General features: G+C 36.6%; 2 protein-coding genes across 2 annotated transcripts; one reads left to right on the top strand and one right to left on the bottom strand.

Moving 5' to 3' along the window:
• The first annotated feature begins 702 nt into the window (after positions 1-702).
• ndufb2 (NADH:ubiquinone oxidoreductase subunit B2) lies at positions 703-2,014 on the top strand. The gene is made up of 3 exons (XM_039668234.2): positions 703-909; positions 1,432-1,564; positions 1,662-2,014. The coding sequence occupies exons 1-3, from the start codon at positions 824-826 to the stop codon at positions 1,734-1,736; spliced, it is 294 nt and encodes a 97-aa protein (XP_039524168.1). The 5' UTR covers positions 703-823; the 3' UTR covers positions 1,737-2,014.
• A 1-nt stretch (position 2,015) lies between these two features.
• kdm7aa (lysine (K)-specific demethylase 7Aa) lies at positions 2,016-25,031 on the bottom strand. The gene is made up of 18 exons (XM_039668226.2): positions 24,896-25,031; positions 16,763-16,848; positions 16,556-16,673; positions 16,238-16,398; positions 13,937-14,078; positions 13,470-13,656; positions 12,885-13,047; positions 10,546-10,633; positions 10,293-10,399; positions 10,004-10,095; positions 9,825-9,911; positions 8,654-8,890; positions 8,305-8,420; positions 7,117-7,295; positions 6,652-6,731; positions 5,540-5,649; positions 5,129-5,433; positions 2,016-4,370 (listed from the first exon to the last, which is right to left on the bottom strand). The coding sequence occupies exons 1-18, from the start codon at positions 24,991-24,993 to the stop codon at positions 4,282-4,284; spliced, it is 2,445 nt and encodes an 814-aa protein (XP_039524160.2). The 5' UTR covers positions 24,994-25,031; the 3' UTR covers positions 2,016-4,281.

Here is a 25,031-nt window from a genome sequence, read left to right as displayed (position 1 = left end):
GGTTTGTAAATCGCAGTGGTTTTCAATCAGGGGTCCGGATCCCAATGACTCGGTTACACTTTATTTTAAGGTGTCCGTGTTACAGTTTAATTATACATTTAAATAGTGAGTAATAAAGCATGTATTTATTGGGATTGGGATAGCTGCATGTAATTTATGCGTAATTTATAGTTATTACTACAGTAGATGCATGCAAACACAGCCTTGGACAATAGACGGGCTTGGTGTTGAAAACCACAGAGGATGTTCCATTAAATCAGAAAAATAATCTGTTTGGATTGTTTAGTTTTTTGCTGTTTGTGCCAATAAAGTACACAGATATTTATCACTTGTCTCCTTTGTTCTATTTTCAGAGACTGAATAAACGACAATTTCCTAATAATTGTTTCTTTAAATGCATACAATAATAAAATCTGAACCTTTTTCTGTATTTGCCATAAAATAGATTGTAAAAAAGGGGGCTACTCAAGAAACAGAGTCTCTCTTATTACAGAATCTAACAAAATGGAAAGGAAACACAATAAATAATATAATATATATTTTTTTTCTGTGTTCGTCATGACAATCATGTTTTATACACTGTTTATTTTCATCTTTTACCAAAGACGCTATACGATCTTTTCTTAGCGCGTATCTGGCGCCCTCTAGCGTATAGACAGGGAGTAGCATTGAAACGCCTTCTTTTTAAGTGACCAATCACAGCGCTCGTTATTGGAAGGCCAAAGAAACAGCCGCTTTAAAGGTGACATTTCTCCGTCTGATCACTTTTGTCAATTCGATAAATACTAAAAAAAACCCACAAAGTGCTGGCACAGGCATAAGCATGTCTTCTCTCGGGAGGACAGCGGGTGTCCTCCGAAGCGGCCTGCAGCTCTTCAGGCGTGGACCTCAGCAGATGACCCTCAGAAAGTGAGTGTTTATCATCAAAAGGCTAACAAGCTAAACATGCTCCAGTAAAGTGTATTTTGTGTCGTGGACTCTCTAAACGACACTTTAGAAACAGAGTAACGGCAGTCATTTAGTTTAAATATACGAACTTTGTCAGGTTTTTCAGAGATTGCTGGAATCTATCGTTAGATATAAATAGAGTATAGTGAGGAGGATAGCCTTAAATAAAAGTACTCTGGTCGTACCATAGTACAGTAATGGTATCAAATGGTAATAATGATTCACATTTTTATATACAATGCTATTTACCATGGTACTCCAAGGTACAAGTCCAAAAACACGGGGATAACTTTCATTTCTTAAAATTACAGTATTAATAATATATTGCCAATATTCAAAATGTACACATGTATTGCCAATATATTATTGGCAATACATATTATTGGCAATATAATACATATACAATATGTTGGCATGAGTACCACTAGCCATTAACATTACATTTTATTTTAAACTTACTGTAGATGTTTCTGTGTGTTTCAGGGCAGGAGGCGGACCCCTGTACAGACAGCCTCCTCAGATCACCAAGAAGCAGATGTTCCAGGCTGAGCTGCTCAGCGGAGCCATGTGGTTCTGGATCCTGTGGCACACCTGGCACGACCCGGATGCCATCCTGGTGAGCAGAAACTTCATCAACAAATGATGAGATCAAATGCCTCTGTTCTTAGGCATAATAAAAAGACCACCAGCCACTTAACTAAATGTCTCTTTAGGGTCATTTCCCATGGCCGGATACTTCAGCATGGACTGATGAGGAGCTGGGAATCCCACCTGATGATGAAGAGTAGACTTGCCCTCAACACCCCAAATTTACACATGTATTCAAGTCATTAACATGCAGAGGAAATTGCTAATTTCTTACCTGGTGTGTTGCCACAGCATGCATGACTGATTTTTCTCTTCTCCATCTTGCACTTGGTGATGTGCAACAGATGTGATGGCAAACCCACACATTTTCTGTAGAGGAAACTGAAAGTACCTGTTATGTGGACTTATTATCAAGTCTAACTGTAAAAGTTATATTGTAAAAGACAAGACTAAATAAATAAAAAACATCGAGTCTTGAGTTTGTCAATAGAACAGTGTTTTATCACTTAACACTTGGTAAAGGGAAGGGGAAAACAGTGTGATCTACAAAACATTTCTCGCATCTTATATATACATTGCATTGGAGAAAGTCCATCACATCCAAAACTTTTCAAAGAGAACTATTGAAGAGAAGGAACAGAACACAGCATTTGAAAACACAGTGACATTAAGTCTATACCACAGTTGAGTATGGAAATGAATGCTAGAGCTTAATAAATACTGTACAATTAATGCGTCAAAAGCAATGGAAACCTGTCTGAAGAACAGCTCGATTGATCGGATATGAAGGATATGAGCGGTTTGCCTTATAATGCTGACATTTTCAAAGGGTGTCTGTCTATGTGACGGTTTTTGAGTGGGAACAGAGGAACATTTCATCATAAAACACTCGCAGATTAGCAAAACTCAAAACCATAACAAAGCCTGAGTTTTAGCAGTTATCCGACTCAAGTCATGTAGATCCAAAATAGTGCATTTGCTTTCTGAACCAACAGACTTCTTACACAACAGTCAAGAGTAGCTGACCAAAATCTGTTGGTGCTGTTCTATCCTCACAAAGTCTTACAAACTCATTTTTATATACTTTACAGTGGAACACAATTTTGTTCAGAATCTGGGTTTTACATTTACCAGACACAAAATAAATGGGAATATATACATTTGTTGGCAAGTTTGTGGGAAAGAGTACAAAACGCGATTATACGACGGTGCTAGTGATGAATTCAAAGATGTCACCTGTTTGATGTTCCCTGAGAAAACGTTTCATAGCCTCTCTAAGAAATTCACACAAGCACCACCATTTTTTTGTTGTTGTTCCCACTGAAATTCGTTTGTCCCGCTTCAACAGGTCGCAAAGACAACATAAAGCATCAATATTCACACAGTCAACTCGCGCTAACATTTCAGAGGTAAATTTAACAGGTAAAGTCATTCAAATTATTATTATTTTAAAAAGTAGCATTAAATGTGTTGACAACAAACCCCATAAAGCTGAACCTAAACAAAAGCTCATTCTTCTTTCGAAATTATACTCGTATTTACATAACTATTCAATACTAAGGAAAAACGGGAAACTCAGAATGCAATATAAATCTTTGAAATTAATAAATAAGTTGTCCAGTCAAAAAAAAAAAACAATTAAAACAAACAAAATAGAACAAATTATGCAGAATGAGCTAAAGATCATTGTCAATCACGTGACAAGCATATTTAGTCCTCGCAAACTACATCACATACAGTATCTCGGGGCAGCGCTCCAGGATGCAGTACCTCTCTGCGACCACTGGGTTGTGACAGAGGCGAATAAATGTGTGACAATACATGTACGATTTTCTCAATTTTGCCAGTGTAAAATGACTATTTCCGAGTTTCACTAGTACCTTTCGGGAACATAAAAAACGAACCAAAAAATGTTTACAACCAGATGCACTTGCAATACAAGGATTGCAAACACAGACTTCTGTTGTATAAGCATTTATCAGCATATTTCTCTCCTTTGTAAATATTGTTTTTTCAAACTAAGGTACAAAAACAGATTATTAATGTAATTAACTTAATTAAAAAGGATTAACACTGTCAAATCAAGGGGAAGTCATATAGTTGTATCTTTGCCACTCTGATTTCATTTGATGGTTCCACCATGAGAGGACTTCCTGCGCATCCTAAAAGTGCAGCCCACTAAATCATCAAAACATCACTCACTGCTGTACAATTATTGCTTAAAGGGGTAGAGGGGGTTGGGAAAGGGCTTATAAACGATCAGCACCATTTCAAAAGCTCATACTCCAGCCTGAGACAATCAAAAGGAGAAATAGGCAGATTGATAATGACTTGAGGGGAATCTGAGGATCAATGGAACAGTCCCAGTGTCTGCGAGCATCTGGACACTCATGCTACAAATGTGAGAAGAGGTAGGGTGGGGGAGAGGAGAGGCCTCAGCCCGTGATACACATTTGCCAGAAGGAACGCGCTGCTCTCTGGCATCCGACCATGCGTTTCTGTGCTTCCTCTTGAAACTTTTGGCTGTTAATGTTTAAATGCTGTAAAGCAGTTTCCCTGCGTTGATGGATAATGTGTTGTGTATTTCGTGTGATTGGTGGAAAAGGTGAGCCATTAAACATACCCTGTCACCTAAACATGCACAGTGAACTGTGTGTGTGTGTGTGTGTGTTGATAATCCCAGCGTATAAAGAAAAGCAGCTGTGTTGATTTATTAAACATAGTCTCATTCTTTCCTCCGTCATGCTACAGGAATAAGCCTTTATGGCGACTCATTTTCAATATCTTCCCAAGCCTCTGTTTAGCTGTCGCCTCTCCTTTCTTAGGACGCTTTCCTGCAAAACAACCACAAAAACATGACATAAGTCGATAGAAAAAAAAAGTTTAGCATGTTCTTTGAAATAGTGTTGTAAACATAATTGTTACCCCAAAAATACCTAATTGTGAAGTGATCTCCCACATGGGTTTTATGGGTAAACGACATAGGATAAACGAAAGGAAAAATACATAATTTTTAAAGGATTTTCCTTTATTTTGTTTAATTATAATGCACTCTATACAATATTCAAAAAAGGTTTTGACAAATGTATTCACTCTAAAAATGTCATGTCATCTGAATAAATGTGTACACTATTTTAATTATTTAAAAAAATATATATATTCACTATTAAATCTTATTTTTGATATAAGCAAAAAAAAAAAAAAAAAAAAAATTTCAAGGTTTTAAACACATTTTAAGGTAAAAAATAGTTCAAAATCAATTTTCCAATTATTCAATTAACATATTTTTCCAGGAAATTTTTTTTTAATAAATACAATTTTTAAAAAACAAAACAAATTTTTATAAAAATTTCCAAAGTAAAAAATAGTTTAAAATAAAGTTTCAAACTTTTTTACATATTTTAAGAAAGAAAAAAAGTTTCAGCAAAAAAAAAAAAAAAAGTTTTGCATAATTTTCAAGGTAAACCATCATGAGGGTCAGCATGGGTTCTCTCACTCTATATGTATATTTTTTCAATGTGGTTGACTTTTCTAAAAAAAAATTATACAAATATTACTACTGTTATTTCTTTTAGTGTAGGAAACAGCTCACCTTTAGTGGCCTGGTTGCTGATGGGCGTGGGGTTGGGGGCATGTCTTTTGGAGGGGTGGAGCGGAGGGGAAAGTGAGCTCTCTCTATAGGAATATTCCTCCCCGAGACTCCCGTCTCCTCCCTCTGGGCTGCGGGGCGCTGAGCAGGGTTCACTGCTGTCCCACATATCACTGCTGCTGTTGCTGTTACTGTTACCCTGACTGGTCCACCAATCGGCCCCTTCTGATGCCTGCGGACACAACAGCCCCGCCATGGACAGCATGCCCTGAATGGCACTGTCTGTTCTCGGTGAGGTAGGACGTTCTCTGTGGACAAGTAGAAGTATTTTAGCACAAAAAGGAAAAAAATGATTTAAATAGCTTTTAAACTGTGCCGGTTTTCTCAGGTGTGTGAAATGAAGGGCAGTCATACCGTTTTAACGCTTGCTTTTGGTGGCCGCTAAGATGCTCCACAAAACTCCCTGAGTCTCTCTTGCTCGCTCCATCCTCTTCCTCAGAACTCCCTGACTCTGATGAGCGTTTCTGTTTAGAGAAAGGGTGACACAAAGGAATGAAATGGCAGAGAATAATTTTGAAGGGGTTATGAACGGCATTTAAATTGTTTTTTGATGTCCAAAAGAAATGAAGGTTTTTGATGAAAACATTCCAGCATTTTTCTCGCCTTGCTCTGTTCTGTGATGCGCGTTCGTGACTCTCCTGTTCGAACTCGTTTATCAAAATGAACAAATCTTTTTCTGAGTCAATTCGTTCATTCCGTTCGTTGAATGAACCAAATGACACGAAAAAAAAGATTTGTTCATTTTGATAAATTAGTTTGAACAGGAGAGTATGGAATAATTTGAGGGAATTCTTATTCATCGTCTGGAATCGTTTAAAGCCCTTTGAACAGTTTGCAGTTTGCACTGACACTGTCTTTTGGACTTTGAACCATTTGGTTACCAGTAAAGTCCATTATATGGAGAAAAATCCTGGAATGTTTTCATCAAAAAACTTAATTTCTTTTCGACTGAAGAAAGAAAGACATGGACATCTTGGATGACATGGGGGTGTGTAAATTATCAGCAAAAGTTTTTTTAAAAGTGAACAACTCCAAAGATCCTTCACACTTCCTAATGTTATAATCACAAGGAAGGCAATGGAAAGACTGTGTTTTGGCACTGAAAAACATCTTGTAATCCTCTGAGGAATCTCTATTGTCCTGTGTTCGTCTCTCTCAAATTTAATACTAGATCATACCCGTGAATCGGTGGGCGGAGCTAAAGACGCAATGATGTAGAAGTAGACGATGATCTTCTGTAGATGCGGTCTTTCGTCGCACTATGACGTCATTATGTGACGAAATCCGAAACGAGTTGTTTTGGGAGCTTGGTTTGAATAAAAGCTGTTTTTGACTTCTGAAACGTACAAGATATCTTATTGTGCAATGACTTCACGTCAATAGACAATTTGATTTCTCAGTTCATGACCCCTTTAAGCCATCGAACCAAAAAAACGTGTTCAGAGTTGAATCGACATCAACAGTACCTCAGCACAATCCTCCGCCTCTGACTCCGAGTCACTGTCTGAAGATGCTACACGTGGCGACTCTGTCTGCACTGTTAGACCTGACAAAATAAGATGTTGGACAAACAAATATCTTTACGCATACTAATCAAACAATAATGACAGAAAAAATATATAAAAATATGATTCAATGTCTGATTCAAGCTTATATCCACCTCATTTTTAACGTTAGAGCAGGTGCGGCCATTTATAACATCAGGTATTTTTTCGCTGTGCAAAACAGCTGCTTGCTTAAAACGGTTTTGTACCGTAGTACACTTTACTGCACTTTGTTATTGTTATTATTTCCGGTTATCAGCTAATGAATCAGAAGTCTCACACATTCACAGAAAAATAGCTTAGCATATAGTTGCAAAATAAGGTGTGTAGTCAGTCTGGATAGCAAAAGCTGAGTTGTGACAACCTCTGCAGCTCCAAGCGACTCACCATGATTGAGTGGTTTCTTGATGGAGCAGTGAACTCCAAATTCATCCTCTTGCTTTTCTTTTTTCACTTCTTCTTCTGGGCACATTGGCATTCTTTCCAATTTGATCCTGTGTTGATGGAACTGCAACATTTCCACTCCATTGACTTTGGCTGTCACATTACTGATAGATAACCTCTCCCTGTGAGGAAGGAGGACCAAAACAGAAAACTTTATTCATTCAATTAATATATTACATTAATAGACAAGTTATAATTAAACATACACTACCATTCAAAAGGTGGGGGTTTTAAAACCTTTTAAAATTATTTTTTTAAGCCTCTCAGCTCAACAAGGCTGTATTTATTTGATAATACAGCAAACAGTAATATTGTGAAATACTATTACAATTTCAAATAACTGTTTTCTATCATAATATATTTTAAAATGTAATTTTTTCCTGTGGAGTAATGATGCTGAAAATTCAGCTTTAACATCAGTCTTCAGAGTCACATGATCCTTAAGAAACCGAATATGCTGATTTGCTGCTCAAGAAACATTTATTATTATAATCAAAGTTAAAAACAGTTGTGCTGCTTAATATTTTTAATGGAACCCGCAACAATAATAAAAGAAATAATTATTTTCTTTACTTCAATTTTTCAATTTAGTTCACCCTTGCTTAATAAAAGTATTAATATCTTTTTAAAAACGTTTTTTTGACCCCTGACTTTTTTTCCCAGTAATTTATAATATTTTATATATTAATACTACAACTACCACTAATAGTACTAATGATGATAATAAAACTAATATCAATATTAAAATATCAAACCATTCCATGTAAAGAACTAAAGAGGTATCTCAATGTCCCTATTCTCACTACTACTAATTTCGGTATGTCACATTAAATAAGTTAAATAATAAGTTAAATAAAAACACAGGCATGTAGCCATTAAAATACTTCTTAAATATGTATTTTTTCAAATATGTATTTGCTTCAAACTAAATATTTAAACAGTAATAAATAGAAAATTAATAATAGTTTCTTTTTCTTATAATGTCTAATAATGTCCTTTAATTACTTAATTACACCATTAATCTTACTGTGCATTGACTGGCATTATCATACATCTCATAATAATGAAAACTGGTGCCTAACAGATAGCCAATCTAATGGTCACACAAAGAGAAGCTACCGGGACCCTCACCTCATAATTTTGCCATTACATAGCACCAGGCGCAGGGCATTGTCATGACTCCCATCAACAGCTACTGCAGACACTTTCTTAAACTTGCCGTTCACTTTGGAGCTGAAGGTTGGGTCCTGTTACACGAAACGAGAGATGTTTTTACTGGAAATAGAATAATTGAATGCTGCTAAAGCAGTGAACCTATCTAATACCAAGGTGAAAATGCCCTCCAAAACCATTTGATAGCATTGCATTACAGTCATATGATAAGGAATAATGAAGGCTAATGTCGCCGTAGAGAACAAATAAGAAATCTGAGCTTCATGCTGCAGTGCATTATGGGGGAAAAAAAATCTGACTTGCTCACCTCCACAAGCGGTCCGACCTCCAGTCTCTTTAATACCTCCAGCGTGTGAAGCTCCAGGATGTCCAAGTTAGAGGGCAGTTTGCGGCTGTGATGATGATGATGATGGTGGTGGTGTCGATGATGATGGTCTCGTAGCCTCCGAGCTGCACGCCGTGCCTGATATCCTTTCTCCAGTGCGGAGCGTGTTAAAGCGGACTCTGCACCTTCCTGAGATTTTCCAGCTTTATTCGAATCACCCTGTTTAAGAAAATAACACAGCAAATTCCTTCAACTTGGAGCCATTTTAGTTTATGTAGAAACACTCATAATAATTAGCACATATTTTAGTCAAAAATTAAAAGGATTTTTTTTTTTAATAAATTTTTTTGATTCATTTAAGGCTTTGTAAGAATTAAATAACTTAATATTTTAAAGAGTTTTTAAATATTTTAAACATTTAAAGAGATTTAAATGAATATTAATAAGTAAACTTGCTTTAGTTAAACATAACTTTTATTTACTCCCAAGATTAATTCATATTTAATTTAATTTAAAGTCCAGGCTATGTAAAAATATATATTAATTTAAGATTTTAAATTGTTTAATACAAACCTATTGTAAATTTGCTTCAGTTGAACAATTTAAAATTTACTCCAAGCTGTGTAAGAATTACAATTCAATTTAATAATTATTTTTATTTAATTTAATTTAAAGTCCAGGATGAGAAAAATATACTTTTAATTTACTCCAAGCTGTGTAAGAATTCATATTTAATTTAATTTATTTTCATTTAAAGTGCAGACTGTGAAAGTGTAATAAGTTAAATAGTTTAATTAAATTAAAATGAATATTAATTGTAAATTTGCTATATAGTTTAATATAAATCTAATTATTTACTCCAATGTGTAACATTTAATATACATTTTTAAAAATTGTATTCCATATTATTTGATTTAGTTAAGTTTAATTGAATTTAGTTTATTTTGATTGAATACAAGTTTAATTGAATTTAGTTTGTTTTGATTGAACTGGATTTATTTGAAGTAGAATATTGGCAAGACAGAAAGGAATTGTTCCCATAAAGTTGCAAAGTGAAGATCAAAACAAAAGGCACCAAATATCTCATACTGCCACAACACCTGTCTAAACTCCCCCCATTGAAAACCACAGGACCTCCTCGGGCTCGTCTTACCTCCAGGTTGCGGATCTCCTTGGTCAGAGCTTTGATGAGATGGTTTGGCCTGATATGGTCTGGAACCTCACTGTTAGGTTGAGTCAACTGTGGAGGAAACACAAAGAAAATAACCATGTAGAACAGCCACAGGAGTTTCGCTAGAAAAATAATGACAGTAAATGAGGAAGTTCTCTTGCCTCCCTCCTCAGCCATGTCTTCAGTGATGAGATTAAAGCTTTCACCCCGTCCACTAGATAATCCTGAGCTTGACGATTATCCTCCCGCAGCTCTGAGAACACAAACGTTTCAATCTCCACTCCATCAAGAAGGTTCATTCACAACTATTAAGTGGAATGTTTATGTACAGAATAAGTTCTCTGATATTGGTTAATAGTCACATGACGGTTTAAACAAAGGAAATCTGTTTTGAGCAAATGTTTTATTTCCATTTACCCTCGACTAAAGCACTTGTCCTGTCCCACTCACCTTTAAGGGTCTCCAGAAGGTTTTTGGCCACGTACCAGCAGATGGCCTCAAAGTATGGGAACTTAAAGAGATCTGGAGTCTTCAGTCTGCGTTCCATCTCATAACACCTGAAATGAAGTTGGAGAGGTAGATCAGTTCCAGTAGGAATATCCGTTTAGGAACCTGAAATGAACTATAGTGACAGGAAAAGCATTGACCGTTTAGAAAAGCTTAATCAAAAGGAGACATACTGAGGAATAAATGCAGGATTTACCTGAGCTGCATGCCTATGTTTAAGTTATGCAAGAAATTCCCACCAAACGCCATGGAGTCCTGAGAAGTGAGCACTGCATGGATCCAACCTGTAGAGGGCAACGGAGACAAAAGTTCAGGCCTCAACAAAGATTGTTCTATGCTGACCTAATTCCCTTTTACAAACCCTACAATAATTCTTCCATTCGTTCATTTTTTTTTAAATATGGTCTTATTGTCATAATTATGCATATTATTTCCTTTAAACATAAGCTTAAACCACCTAAACATATTAGTAGTCTTTTTTTTTTTTTTTTTGTAAAGACAGCAGCACAACAGTATACACACAATTCACACCAGTAACCAGTGTGTGATGCACACAAACAAATACACATCAGCAAAAGCTAAATGTAGCGTAATCTCACACCCACACCTCTCTGCCACTGACAGAAATATCAGTTTTATCTCTCCGTCTGGCAGGATGTGTATTGGCCGTCGTGTGCAGACACGCTGCTGAACAAGAGGGGGATTTCTGCCTCGTCATACGTGACGTTCTGCTCGAGGAGGGAAACCCACATGCTTGCTTTCACACTCCTCAAACACACATGCTGTGATAATGAATCCTTCCGAGTTACGTCTACTACCGCCGCACTGGTTAAAGACCATTTATAGAACTCTAAATGTATGCTGAATTAAAGCACCTCTCTTGGGTGATTAAAAAAACATTCAGACACTTTTCATTCTTTCCATTCGGTGAGACGCACATGAATCGCATCACAGCCCTTCGGAGTGTTTTCATTGTGTTTACCACGTTGCTCAGTGAAGACCGTTGCCCAACAATCCCACTGGAACAAGGGTCATCAGTGTTGGACGCTGATCCTCATTTTCCTGGCAGAAGTCCTGGGAAACCGCCTGATATTACTTTCGGCTTGCCGTACCGTGTACGTGTTTTTATATACGATAGCACACGTCCTATTTTTTTCTCTTGTTGTGGGGTCAATCAAGGATAAAAAAGGCAAGCTGTTATTTAAGTAAATGGCAACTGTCACTAATAAAGGAACAATCCTTTAAAAAATCTAGTTAAGTTAGGCTCTTAGCAATGTACACTTTGTATTCCTATTGGTTATTATGGGTTTGAGACATGTACATTTTTTTTTTAAATAAAAGTTTCAAATTAATGACACAAATAATATCAAGTAAAACATATATTTTTGCCCCTTTACCTCTTGAACACGCGAGTTTACACATCTTAATTATTTTTTATAACAAATATGAATTATTAATTTATAAATATTACTTTTTGGAGAGTCACTACATGACAATTTACAAACTGAACTACACTTTCATTATTACAAATAATCTGATATTTTAAGAGACACGTTGTTGAGCATGACAGTCAGAAGTGTCTTCTCTATAAAACAATTTCTTGCATGTTGCATGTTGGTTGCATCCCATGACTTATGATGATGGAAATAAAAGTTTATGGCAAACAACTTTTTCAGTATTTTAATATTGCTTGTTTTTTCATTTTGATATCATTACCATTGTACCAACCTTACATTTTTAACATGAAAACCCCCCAAAAACATTTAAATATAATTTAATAAAATATATTAAACTAATGTATTATAATGTATTATACAAATTAATATAATATTAAATTAATTTATAATTATTACAAATAAATATTAATTGGAATTTTGATAAATAAATAATGGATCAATTAGAAATAGTTGCATCATCAACAGAAACTGCAGAAGGAACTGATATAAGGACAATAGAGAGGATAATTGGTGTGCACCTGTCCAAACCTCAGGACTAAAGGCATCATGACATCATCACAGAGCCCTCTCACCCCGGCCACAGCCTATTTGCACTTACAGTTCTCTGTGCACTAGAACATCTAGACATAAAAACGGTTCTTTCCTCAGGCTATCTCCACCTTAAACAGTTAGGACACTAATTACTACCTGTTTTTATAATTCATAAATCAGTATGGTGTTTATGCCACCTGTGAGTTAGGCAATAAATAGATCCTTACTACGTAAAATACATATTTTTATTAATACAGTTGTATATACAGTACATAATGCACACATCTGTACACAAGTCTTCTGATCTATATGTATATTACTATATCTATTTTCTTGTTTAAATGTTCTTTCTATTCTCTTGTGTTATATATGCATGTATGGATGTATGCACTCAGAGCTCCTAGAAACCACAACAAATTCCTTGTGTTTGCGCACATTGGCGAATAAAGCTTATTCTGATTATAATAATGTAAACAGGTGGGTGGGCATAATCTTTTAAATGGACACAAAAATGGATTCAGAAGTTTGTCTAATTCTGTGTTCTCACCGGTGGGGAGGAAGATGGTAGTTCCCTGCTTCACCACACATTTGTAACACTTGTCAACTTTATCCCCAAAGAATACTTCGCTCTGATTGGGTGATGAGCTCCAGGACTCATATAGTGCAAGGTTAGCCTTAGTCGGCTTGATCAAGTAGAAAATCTTCTCTCCCTGCGCACACAAACACACAAAAAATTACCAGCAACTGCTTATCAGCTCTTGTAGAACCGTAAAATCACATGACTTGAACGGCATTAATTACTCATTATTCATCAATAGGGGTGGGCGATATGTCTGAAATGTTATATGACGATACGAGTAATGTTATTTCCCATTAAAAGATATATACAATAGTTAACATTTAAAGTGGATCAAAAAAAGTTTAAAGTTTTCCTAAGAAAAGAAGGTTGAAGGTTTTAGACCCACTTGAAATGGTGAATACTATATTACGATAAAGTTATTTTTGCTTTAAATTAAGTTATATCAACATTTTTGATACCACTGAAATTTCATAAATCTCACCAATTTCAATATCACAAAAAAAAAACGAAGTTAAAAGAGCTGTCAAGCATCAAACAGGTCTTAGTTCATACCCAAAGAACATGATACCACACTGAAGTTCCTCCAAAGTCGATGTGGAAGTCTGTGTAACTGTTCTTCATTCCCATGAGACAATACTTTTGCACAAATGGTTTGGGGAAGAGCGAGTCATCAGGCCAGTAGTTCTCCACCCACGACATATTCTGCGCTATCTCAGGAACCTCCACCAAATCAGACATCCTAAAATTGAGCAGTAAACAAAAATCAGATCCCAAACAAGCACTTAAGCATGCTAAATGTTAGCTGAATTCAGGTAAATCATAAAGTAGCTACATAATTGTATACCAGGCCCCAAAAACAGCCTTTCTTTAAAAACAAAGGATATTTGAATTGCTATTTTGTCATCTACTGCAACAACAATGTGACCTAAGTGTTAAAGTAACACTGTATGTTATCTTAACCAGTAGAATAAATTCATTTGCAGTGAAGTTATGTTGCACAGTTTCTCACACAGACGTACTTTGTGTCAGAGAACTCCAGGCTGATAACATTCAAAACTTTGGGCCGTTCAGGTTGGTAGTAATACTTCACAAACTCTCCCAGCTTCAGCTTGCTGTCTGCCTGTCTTGCGACATCAATCACGTCAATTACTTTATTTGACCCTGGAAAAAGAAAGTGGATACTTTCAGATCTTTTTATGCATAAATTCTTTGCTATATATTCTGTAATAAGGCTTTTGAGAGGCACAGATGCAGGGCCGCAAATCACAAAAGACAGCTGAGGACCGGAAACGACGCTGGACAGCTGCTGGTGAAGTGACTGCAATCCCTCAACACACACACAGCTGGCCAGCGTCTGATGACAGGGAACAGCTGGAGGAACAGTCCCACAAACACACAATGTGAAAGACTCGAGCCAAAGTTGGGAACAGGACATAACTACAAGACTCTACACAGCTTTTGAACCAATGCTGATAATTTTATGGTCAACCATTCATTTCCAGCAATATTCATTTTAAAAAGTCTGTATACATTTTAAGTTCACCCCAAAATGATTCATTTATTTATCATATTTCATTTGTTTCTCAACCTCAATAAACACACTCCAAACTCACATATTTGAAGAATAGTTATGCTTTTTCCACACAATGGATGTAAACAGGCCAGTGTTATTTTAGTATTTTTCATATACTATTATAGTGTTTATTCATATTTTTAATTAGCTTTTATTTAGATATTTGTCACATTTTAGTTTAAGTTTTAATAATTTTGTCATGTACTTTTTGTTTTCTCCTTTTAATATTTCTATACTGCTTTATTTTATTTCAGTTCGAGTAGTTTTAGCACTTCAATTTAAACTTATTTTAGTTCAAGACAACATTTATAAATTTCCGCTTAAGTTTTTCATTTAATATTTATAGTTTAGTTTATTTAAACATTTATTTGAATAGGGACAGTACAAAAAAACATGATTGCCAGTAAAAAGCTGGAAAATATGTATAGCACATCGAGATTATGCCAAGTTTCAGTGTTAGTTAACAAAAACATTACTAATGAGGACTATAGTTAAGCAAAAACAACATATAACTAACAAAATTCGATGTACATTTTTTGGGGAGAACTACCCCTTTAACTTCCTTTTAAAATTGTTGCTCTGATGAATAATGGTGCATACAATTAGTTAAAGTCTGACAGTAACAACAAATATTATTTTTTTTAAAATTGCCCATAAATGAGTTTTTCTTTGTGTGTGTGTCTTTTCTAAGAAAAGAAAAGCAGGTGGAGGGAGAAAATGGAAGAAACGACAGACAGGGAAGGTTAGTGGCCTTTGTCTGTGTCCAACTGGCTAGGTAACATGATATGTTGAGTTCCCCCTCCCCTCTCCTCTCCATCTTACACACAGAGAGAGAGAGAGAGAGAGAGCGACACACACCTCTTCCCCTCAACACCTGTTACTATTAAAACAGTTCCAGCTTAAAGATCAGCGGCGTGCGAAAGAGGGAGCCATGTAACATAAGCATTGAGATAAAACATCCCTATTGGGAACCTGAGCTCAGACTGGCTGTGCAGTACAACAGCTTTGTAACTGGAGATGAAATGTTTTAGGTCTAATGTAGAAGAGAAAGGAGATAACCTCCACAGTTGTCCGGTCCAAAACCATTCACTATCGGCACAGGCGGATAACCACAATCACAATGGGACTTGGTAACCCAACACTCTGTTAGCATTTAAAGTTGTTCAAAAAAAGACATGATAGCTTTAATAAAATGATATTAAAACCCAACAAAGGTTTGACTAAAAGGGTGATTTTTCAACCTCAGGCACTAATATGCCCACATCAGACACACTTGTCAGACACTATTATTTTTTCTACTTTGGGGTCTGTAAGTTAATTTTTCCCAGGATTCTTTGATGAACAAAGTTCAAAAGAACAGCAATTTTTTTCTTAATGTTATAAATGTCTTGTCATGTTTGATCAATGTAATGCATCGTTCCTGAAATAAGTATTAAAGGTAGCTAGGAAGCAAATTAGCAAGGTAAAGGTACATCCTGATATTAATAATAGAAATGGTCTAAATATTAATGATATATGTATATATACCATAACTACCATAATTAAATGATGGCAACCCGTGACCTTCTACCCTGAGCTAAGAGACCTGCATGTTCTGAACAGCATATATGCACAAATGTGTGTGTCTGGTTAGGAGCCCAAATGTGACCTAAATGCGTCTCTTGCTCTAGTGCCCCACTTGCCAGACACTATCCTGAGCTGTTATCTGTTAGACCATAAACGCAACACACACAAACTGAGGTCTTACCAACGTAATGCTCCACATCGCTGACAGAGAAAGAAGGAGAGGGCAGTTTAAGGCCCAGTCCATCTTGGTCATGCACCACTATGGGGTAATGGAAGCCCTCCTTCTCCAGGAAGCGTTGGGTCACCTGACTCCCATGCATTGGCACCAGAACCGCATCCCCACTTTGGAACAGCCAAGACACACAAATCAATTGCAAGTCTTATCAGGTAGGTGCAAATTTCAAAGCCACAACACATGTATCAATGATTGATTATGTCCTTAAAACACATGAGACGTCAAAGTAGGAAAGTTCAAAATCTAATTAAGAGGTGCTTGTACCTGCAAAAGCTCCTGGCTTGGAGTTCCTGTACAAACACAGCAGTTCCTGCCTGGATGGGGTGTGTGCCATCATTTGGCTCTGTGTAGTCATGCCTGTGCCAGTTGTTATGCTTTTTCACTGAGAAAAAGAAATAAATAGGCATGATTAGACTGATCCTTGGGCACAACAAAAGCAATAAATTAACATGTGCACATGCACACACTTACTCATGGAGGGTCCGTGGATGGGCTCACAGTTGGGACAGTGATACACATCGATATCAGCAGCATGGTGCTCCACTACCTGAACACAACTGAAAAAAAGGAAAGCAAGATAAAGTACCCATAGAATAGTGCCACAACAACCACACATCTGAATGTTGCAGTAGCCACAAGCAATTAACAAAAACAAGTCTAAATCTTAAACATTGAATCTTAAACTGTGTTTATAATTATTAGTTACTAATTACTAATTTGAATATTACAGGTTTATTCTCTTTGGACGAGAAATTAATGGACACATTCAAAACACTAGACTAACACAAAAAATAATATTTAGATATTAAAGATAAAATTTACAATGAAACCGCATAAACAAAAATGTTTTTTCTTATGAAGCAAATGTAAAAAAAAAAGTGGTGATAGCACTGACATTTAAATTCTAGCCAATATTATTATTTTTTTAAGAAAGAAAACTGAAAAAAATAAAATAAATAAATAATAAATAAAACAATTGAGACAAACTCAAAAGGACCCCCCCCGGGTGTCTATTACATTTAAGTCTCTCGAAAGGCTAATTTGCTTATGACGACATTAATTTCAAAATGATCAACTAAAAATAGTCTAACATAGGCCTATCCATCAACCAAAACTCAGCAGGAAAAACACAGTGAATGTACAATATTACCACATGAACATGGTATAATCAAAATGTATTTACAATTAGAAATGAAACAAAATACAACCACATTACTATAAAATGGGTCACCAATGCCACTCAAGGAATGGGTGTTAGCAGAGCCTATGGGGTTTATGGTCCTACTTGTCCAATGTGCCTTTTTCTAAACTCAGTCAATGCTGGTAAATTTCTATGTTGCATGGTACATTGGCGTCATCATCTGAACTTTTCAGGAAATGTTACAAATGTCAAAAATGTTTGTACCATTGGATACGTCTAACAAGGCAGTGTGGGCAGTCGGTACTACAATCAACAGAGCGTTGCGTCACAATTGTGGGATTTCCTAGACCATCCATGTCACTCAAACCACATGCCAAGTCATGTTACCAAAAAAGCCAAGCCACAACCACAACCTCAACCATAATGCTCAGGCATCCACACAAACACACGTTCCTAAGATTGATTTCAGAGTCATACTGCCAACCATGTGAAATCAGCTAGCAGAGTTTTGACAGTCCAGCGGCAAGAGATTTACTGGTGCCGAGACGACTGGGGCACACAAGAGAACGCAGGAAAGTGCCAACACTCACACAGACGTGTTTACTGACACATACTCTACTTTGCCTGTAGTGTATATATATATATATATATATATATATATATATATATTAGCTACTTTTTAGTCACGCAAGAACACTACAACTGTCTCAACTAAATGTGGGATATGGCCGTGATGTCCAATAAATGGTTGCATGACAAATCACCAATTAAATCTGTTAAAAATCATAAATTCAGCCTCTTCAGCTGACTACAACAACCCTGCTATCTTTCAAATTGGCCCAGATACAGCACAAAAGCATTATAAGCAAAAGGGATTTTTTTTATGCAGACAAAATATTGAGAAATGCAGATTCTGCACTTGCAGTCTTGGGGCCCTTGCTCACATATGTCTGTTAAGTCTTCAAAATGATAGGCTGTCCCATTTATTGATTTACGATTCAGAAGAGTGCACATGGGTGGCAACTATGCTGCCTTGTATGCTTTTGCTGAGCCCACATGTGCATTCTTCACAGCGGACAACAAGAGTATGAGTCATATATATTCTGTCCCGGTCTAGTGGTTGACCGATATATTGCCATGTATTATATATCAGCCACCCTGCCTGCTCTCTAAAATATCAGCATCGGCTATCAAAAAAAAACCCATTATCGATCGACTGCTATCCCGGTCCCAAAATGGTGACATAATAATACTGTATCCCAGTAGTTAGAGAGTAGTACTGGCATACCGCCCTTCCAAGATCTTTAAATGAGAATTGGGACACCATATGACCTCATGGACATGGCCTCTGGTAGACGCTGGCAATGAAGAAGCTGTACATAGACCCCTTATGTTCTGCAGATTGCTGGATGTTGTTGCAATCATGTATTTCAAAAGTGGTTTTAATTCCTATTTGAGTTGAATGAGTGAATGATGCTGCCGTAAACGCTTTGGCTCTGTCTACCGTCAGAATAGAGTTAACATCAAGAGTGGATGCTGTGCTATATGGGGCTGTTAAAATCAGCAGGGGACCTTCAGCAGAAAGGTGATTCTCCTCAAAGAAAAGACAGCCTTTGAACACATGCAAAGGACTGAGTGTTTCTGTCTAAGCTTTGATCTCCTCATTATTGCAGAAAACTTGTAAGAAAGACCAAGAAGAACCACGTAGCTGAAGCTGTTGTCATCCCAGAAAAAGCCCCAATTTACTAACGGCATAGTTCTTTTTTGTTTTTAGCTTGTGGGTAAAAAGAAGTTAATACTTTTGCAGCGGTATACTGTTAGTGAACATCCCCATGCCACCCATGCTGGCAAATACCATCAACACTGGTGGAAAGGTATCAGTGGTCCTATGCGGAAAGTATTCTACTGCAACCTACCTTAACTAAATTGAAGTGTTTTACTCAAAAACTGAAATGCTTTTGAGATTGATCCTGACATTTATCCATTGTATACATACAGTTTCTAATATTTAAAATACCATGTACAAAAATAAATGGATTATTAAAGTTAATTGTTCATGATCATGTCCATTATGTTTGCATTTAGATTACCTTTCCTCATCATCAGGGCTGCACAATTCTGAATAGACAAGGCAATGTATCCAACTAGAGGTTCTGACAAAATGTTAATTGTTGCAGTCTGTTAATTTATTTGAATTTTTTATTGGTTTGAATGAATGATTCAATGACTCACTCATTAAGAAGTCACCCGTTTCATTACTGGATGAATCAGTGTTTTTTTTTAAACTTCTCTTGAAAGAATGATTTAAATGACAATTAGGCCTAGATGTTATTAGGAGTCATTAATTGGCAACGACTGGTGTAGCAGTTAGGGCTGCCAAACGATTAATCGCATCCAAAATAAAAGTGTTTACATAATATATGTGGGTGCACTGGGTATAATTATTTTGTGTGTGTGTGTGTGTATATATATATATATATATATATACACACACACACACACACACACACATGCTTGTATATTTAATAAAAAAATATTATTTATTTATAAAATATTTATATTCATATATAAATTATATATAAATCTATAAATCTATATGCATGAAAATATTTCTTAAATATATACAAGCATGTGTGTGTATACATATAAAATAATTATACAAAGTAAACACAAAATGTTATTTTGGATGCGAATAATTGCGATTAATCGTTTGACAGCCCTAGTAAGCAGTGTTTGATACAATATTTTTTTGAAGAGTCAAGTTACTTTCAAAAGGTGATTTATTCAATTTCGATCGCTACCTTAGACATCAGTTTATATTATGAATTTAAACTTTTATCACAGTACTTGTGATAATTTGAATTATTAAAACACAGAAATACTGATACTGTGTGTGAAAATGTTTATGAAGCATTTTCATACCTACGATAACCGCTCTCTCACAGATCTGAATGTTCGCTATGATCGTACTCATCAAATTTATAGGCTATCTTATAAAAAGCAAGCATGCTTGCTTTTATATAATATTTATTTAATATTTAATTTAATTTAGTTACAGACCATAACACAACCTAATTAACATGTTTTTGGCACCAGCCCATGTTTTATTATTGGTGCATCACTAATTTTTTGTTATGATGACTGGAGGTCTGAAAAGACAAAGACTGTAGCATTCATTGACTGTTTGTCTTTTACCCCTGTGATATAATCCCAGTCTCCAAGCTCATGCTGCATCACCTGGGTATCAAAGGAGCCAGACATGCAATGACACACGAGCAGATGGGGGAGGAAGGGTTTATGGATGAATGACTCTACACCCACTCGCCTCCTCCGCTTCCCTCCTCCGTGAAACAGACAATGAGGGAAAGAATAGAGACCTCAGATCCCGTCCCCCAGTTGATGAATGTACTGAAGTTCTCAGCAGTTTGCACACACAATTCACTCTGCTCAAGTGAAATATAAAGAAGTACTTTTACCATATACCCAAACAAGCTCCCACTATGCACTACACTCATATAATCCAAATCCATACACAATCCCATAATGCCTCAAAATCATGTTGGAATAAATCACATTTAAGAAATGAGCCCACGTAAATGGCACAACAATGCCCAAATAACCAGATGAAAGCTCTCTGAGAACAAAATGCACAAGTTTGCTAGTGCCAATCGAAGACAATTAAGTTGGAAATGGAAACTGATTGTTATAGGCCAAACTCTCATTTTCATTGTGAACATTGACTGCACAATGTAGTTTAACTATGGAGTTAAACCATATCTCCCATAATGCCTTTTTATATATGAAGTGCTCCATTCATCTCCCTGTCTTAGTTTCATCACAGCATGTGAACCAGGTCAGTGTGCCACATGCCTGGAGTCGAGTCAGCCTTCCTGTCACCTGAGTAACTGATTAACTACCCACCAGAGAACCAACTGAACATGTTTCCAGTGGCCAGCTTGCCAGAGGCCTTTATTTTGTGTACCCACTGTATTTATGTATTTACTACACATATTCAGCAAGCAACGAGAAACGGGATGCCATGCTATATTAGGCAAAACACGCTAGGCACATCACAAAAATAAGTGCTTTACTACTTTTAAAACATTGACTACAAAAATATTAGATTTAGCATCTTGTTACAATTTACTTCTAGGGTTTATTAAAGACACACAGTGAAAAATTACTTCTGAAAAGGCATGGAAAGGGTTATTTTTGCAGCAGACTTCATAGCATATGAGTTTACCTTTCAGGAGCAACATTTATAGGAGAAGAGTAATGAATCATGCAAGGTGATTTACTAAAGTTTGCGCAAGTCAATTTATTGGTATTTGCGCCATTATTTGATGATAATTTACTAACCCCCATGTCATCCAAGATATCCATGTCTTTATTTCTTCAGTTGAAAGGAAATTAAGGTTTTTGGTGAAAACATTCCAGGATTTTCTCCATATAACAGACTATAGTGGGAACCAAATGGTTCAAGGTCAAATGAGTGTTTCAGTGCAGCTATAAAGGGCTTTAAACGACACCAGACGATGAATAAGGGTCTTATCTAGTGAAACGATCGGTCATTTCAAAAATAAATAAAAAGTTTTATTCACAAATGCTCACCTGTTCGTGACTCTCCTGTTCAAACTTGTTCATCAAAATGAACAATTTTTTTTTTCAAGTCATGACTCAAAGGGTCCTAGAAAAGATCCTTATTCATCGTCTGGTGTCATTTAAAGCCCTTTGAAGCTGCACTGAAACTCTCATTTGGACCTTGAACCATTTGGTTCCCAATGAAGTTCATTAAATGGAGAAAATCCTGGAATGTTTTCATCAAAAACCTTAATTTCTTTTTGACTGAAGAAAGAAAGACGTGGACATCTTGGAAGACATGGGGGTGAGTCAATTATCAGCAAAAGTTTTTTTTTTTTTCAAGTGAACTACTCCTTTAAGCAGAACAATAGACTCCAGACCACTGGATCCACATTACTACCTTGGATTGCGTTAATAGTGAAAGTCAACTATAAATACAGCCAACTAAACACTGACAATTTAAGATTTTTCCTCATGTCTTGCCTGTATACTTTCCTAACAAATAAACAGGACAGTTGCATTGGATTAACTCAGTCTACAGAGCAGACAGGGGTCACCAAACCAGGCCCTGATTGGTGCGCACAAATCTTTATGCCGTCTCAGGTCTGGAAGCGGCTAACACCAGGCTTCTGTTGAGACTCAGAAGCCCATTTAGGATTTAATGAGACATAATGAGTTGGACGACAAAACATTCTGACAAACCAAGTGACCTGAAGAGGGAAAGTATTTTAACATTGCCTTTACTTGAACTTTTTCCTCGTAAGCCATCTTCATGTTCCTGTCAAGAGTACACACATTCAAGATCCAAAGAAATACTGATGTTAAGGCCAGTGTCAATCCATCCATTGCATAATGCAGAAGCATTCCCAAATAGTAATCAAGAGCCAAACAGGTTTACGTTTGGGAGGGTATGGCAAGATGGGGTCTGCTGGCTCTGCTGACCTCATGTAACCCCAAGCCTTTCTTGCTTAGGAAACTTTTAGTCCAGTTCTTGTATGACCCAACCAATTCTTACGATACCACCATTTTATAGGATTTTTTTGGCGACAACTTGTTCATGAAACAAGTTGTCGTTAAATGCAAAAAAACAAAAAACAAAAGAACAATGAACCAGAAGTAGCACCAACTGTGAAGTATATGAGTGAAATGAATTATCAAAAAATAACACAATATAGAGTGGGGTTTGGTTCGGATACGTTTATTTTTAGGACCGTTTCAAGACCAGACTAATGGTGAAAAGTAGAGCCTAAATAAACCAATGCATTCCTTAAGTTTCCAATTGACACTAAGCATTAGGAGGTTTAACAGCCAAATGGAAAATAGATTGTATTTTGGCTTCTTTGACGGCACTCAAGTCCAGAGAACTTCTTTACTTTCAGTTTGAAAATGACAAAAGATGGTCTTGACCTGAGATTTGAATTGCGTGTTGAACTTGCAGCTCCAGATATACGGCCACCTAAACTCACCTGTAAGCCTAAAAAAAAAAAAACTCTGGTCTCATTATACAAATCACAACCTGCTATGACTCTCCTTCTAAAGAGAACCAATTATAACATTACACACCCTCAGGGTCCCTTCTCTTTAATAGTGTTTAATTCACAGGTTCAGACACGTTCACCTCACGTGCATTAAGGCACATTCTGTCACACTTTTTGGCGTGCAAATTCTACAAGAAGTTTCCCATATTTGTTTATGGAAAATTGCGTCATGTCAATCTAGATGGTCAGAGTGAAGTGATACCACTGCAGATTCAGTCATTTCCCTCACTTCTTCTTCTAGCCTGAAAAGGCGCCAGTCTTTGTCTAGCACTTTGGGAAAACTGGCAGCTCTGCAAAGTTATGCAAGACTTAATTCTCAACACCCGCACAACCGCTCACTGTATACCGGCAGTTACTTCACAAGACAGGAAGGAAAGCTGAGACAGCCACTTTTGACAATACACAAAAAAAAAAAAAAATTGGTGTGCCAGCCAAGATAGAAAGGGTTTTTTTTGTGTTTGTTTTGTTTGTGTTTTTACTCATCAAAATATCTAGAAAATATTCAGGCAAGCACTAGAAGTGTTCATATTGCACAACTTGTCTAACCACATAAAACAATGTGACACAAGGGAACAGGATACACACCCAATCTTGGATGCATACTTGTCAAGACATCCCATTGATGTCTATAAAATATTAAAACATAGCCCATATATATATGTGTGTATGTGTGTGTGTGTGTGTGTGTGTGTGTGTAGTTTAGTAACTGTAGTTAATAATGTACTTTGCCAGAGACTACTGTTACTATGGTAAATAGAAACCCATCTGCATCCATCTGAAATCACAGATGAAAACTTTTGATTAATAGCCATTTAAGTCACAAAATGGATTGTTTGGCGTTAAACCTGAGTTATAAAGTGAGATAAAATTGATTAATAGCCATTTAAGTCACAAAATGGATTGTTTGGCGTTAAACCTGAGTTATAAAGTGAGATAAAAACAGTTTTCTCCAAGTTCAACCAAGCCTGTCAAGCACAAGCAGGCAGACGATTTAAACGTCTAGTTTCATAACACACATACAGATGAGCCATGTGGCTTTTGGCAGCTCACTTCTAAAGCAAAGCAGGATAATCTTATCCTAGGGGAAGGATTGTGGGAGGCAGGTTGTATCAAAACTTACTCTTACACATTTATCATGAAGAAATCTGACAGAAATCGATCAATAACGCTCAAAACACAAGCGAGTGGATCGTGATCGCGCACCGTCATATTTAAATACCCCCAACGCGCGTCACCAGCACTTTCACATGACACCCTTGATTTACACCAAAAATACACCCGTGGCATGGCAGCCTGTACATACCAACCTTCACACATATGTCAAATAGACCATAATTTACATACCTGCCGTGGAACCAGTCCTTACAAATGTCGCATTCGATCATAAACCGGTTAAAATCATAGGGCCGCCGGCAGACACAGTATAGCGGGGCAGCCGCCATCTTCCTAATGTCCCTAAACAACGCCGAGCACAGTAGGG

Source organism: Pimephales promelas, chromosome 24 (genome assembly GCF_988280905.1).
Source record: "Pimephales promelas chromosome 24, fPimPro1.hap1.1, whole genome shotgun sequence".
NCBI lineage: Eukaryota > Metazoa > Chordata > Actinopteri > Cypriniformes > Leuciscidae > Pimephales > Pimephales promelas.
Note: the sequence above shows the minus strand (reverse complement) of the source record. Positions and strands in the feature narration are given on the sequence as shown.